Raw genomic sequence first — 1,344 nt, 5'->3', positions numbered from 1 at the left:
TATATATATATATATATATATATATATATATATTTATTGTGACTCAAGGGTCCGAGATTTTCGTGCGTTGATAAGTGCCAAAGCACGAAACTCTCGAACTTTGAGTCATTCTGTTACTTCTGCTAAATATTAATAAAAATATATGCACACACACACACACACACATATATATATTTATGTGTGTGTGTGTGTGTGTGTGTGTGTGTGTGTGTGTGTGTGTCTGTGTGTGTATAGGCATACATACATATACACATACACATACATGCACGTGTGTGTATATGTTCATTTTTCGTGAAGTTCAAGAACACGATGTTAATACTAGCATTATCAACAATGAATGCTTCTACAATTATCCAATAATTAGTTCCTTCGTTTGCTTATGTTCATTAAACTGTGTCAAACCTACTATAGTTTCTTCTTCTATTTTTGCTTTCTATTTTCAGGGCGGTGGTGAAAAGTGTGGTATCTGCATGAAAAGTGTGTACCCTCAAGAGAGAATGGAAGCAGGGAATATCAAATACCATAAGCTTTGCTTTAAATGTTCTAAATGCAACATGTCTCTAAAGTAAGTATTTTAAAATTAAATAAAAATCAACATTTAAAATATCAATATTTAAAAATAAATTAATATGTAAAACATCAAATTTCTTGAATCGAAATATATTATCATAAAACCTGTATTACAGGATCAATTTCATCAAATGCCGCTCAGCATTTTCAAATTGTTGCGGCTGTATTCACGCATACGGAGGCATGGAGATGTGTATATATAGGCACGAGTGTATCTATGTGCTTAAGTACGTCTCGTTACCAAATAACTTTTGGTTCAGTTCCACAGCAGGGCAAATGTCTTCTGCTATTGCTCCAGAGCGACTAATGCCTTATGAGTGAATTTGGTAGATGAGACCTTTGTGGAAACCAGTCACATACAAATATATAGGTCCTGGTGCGGTATAAAGGTAGATTATTTCCAGAGAAGCACTCAGCCCTAATTCTGGCTATCAATACTGTCGGGTTCCCGACCAATTCCGAAATTTTTCAAGTGTAGAATATCCTGGTTTCACGGCGATAACACCGTTATGTGGGTTTGGATCATAATGTAAAAGTGCACCTTTGAGGCAAGTCTGATAAAGTGCCACTCTAATGTCTAAAACCGCAAACAATACGCACATTTTCACTTCGAATTTTTGCGTAAGCTGGTGCTGCAAGTAGAGTTGGTACAGAAACCATTGTAACGAATCATTGAACACATGTTCAAGAATTTCTTGGTCTTCTTATTATTTGAATTACTCACACACACACACACACACACACACACACACACACACACACACACACACACAC

At 35.7% G+C, this 1,344-nt stretch overlaps 1 protein-coding gene across 1 annotated transcript in view; it reads left to right on the top strand.

Moving 5' to 3' along the window:
• Positions 1 to 1,344, top strand: part of LOC106869309 (uncharacterized) — a 49,602-nt gene that overhangs the window by 38,074 nt on the left and 10,184 nt on the right. The window contains exon 2 of the mRNA XM_014914995.2: positions 444 to 565. Coding sequence (XP_014770481.1) covers positions 444 to 565 — 122 coding nt within the window. The remainder of the gene's footprint in view (positions 1 to 443; positions 566 to 1,344) is intronic.

The sequence above is a fragment of the Octopus bimaculoides genome, chromosome 1 (genome assembly GCF_001194135.2).
Source record: "Octopus bimaculoides isolate UCB-OBI-ISO-001 chromosome 1, ASM119413v2, whole genome shotgun sequence".
Classification (NCBI taxonomy): domain Eukaryota; kingdom Metazoa; phylum Mollusca; class Cephalopoda; order Octopoda; family Octopodidae; genus Octopus; species Octopus bimaculoides.
Note: the sequence above shows the minus strand (reverse complement) of the source record. Positions and strands in the feature narration are given on the sequence as shown.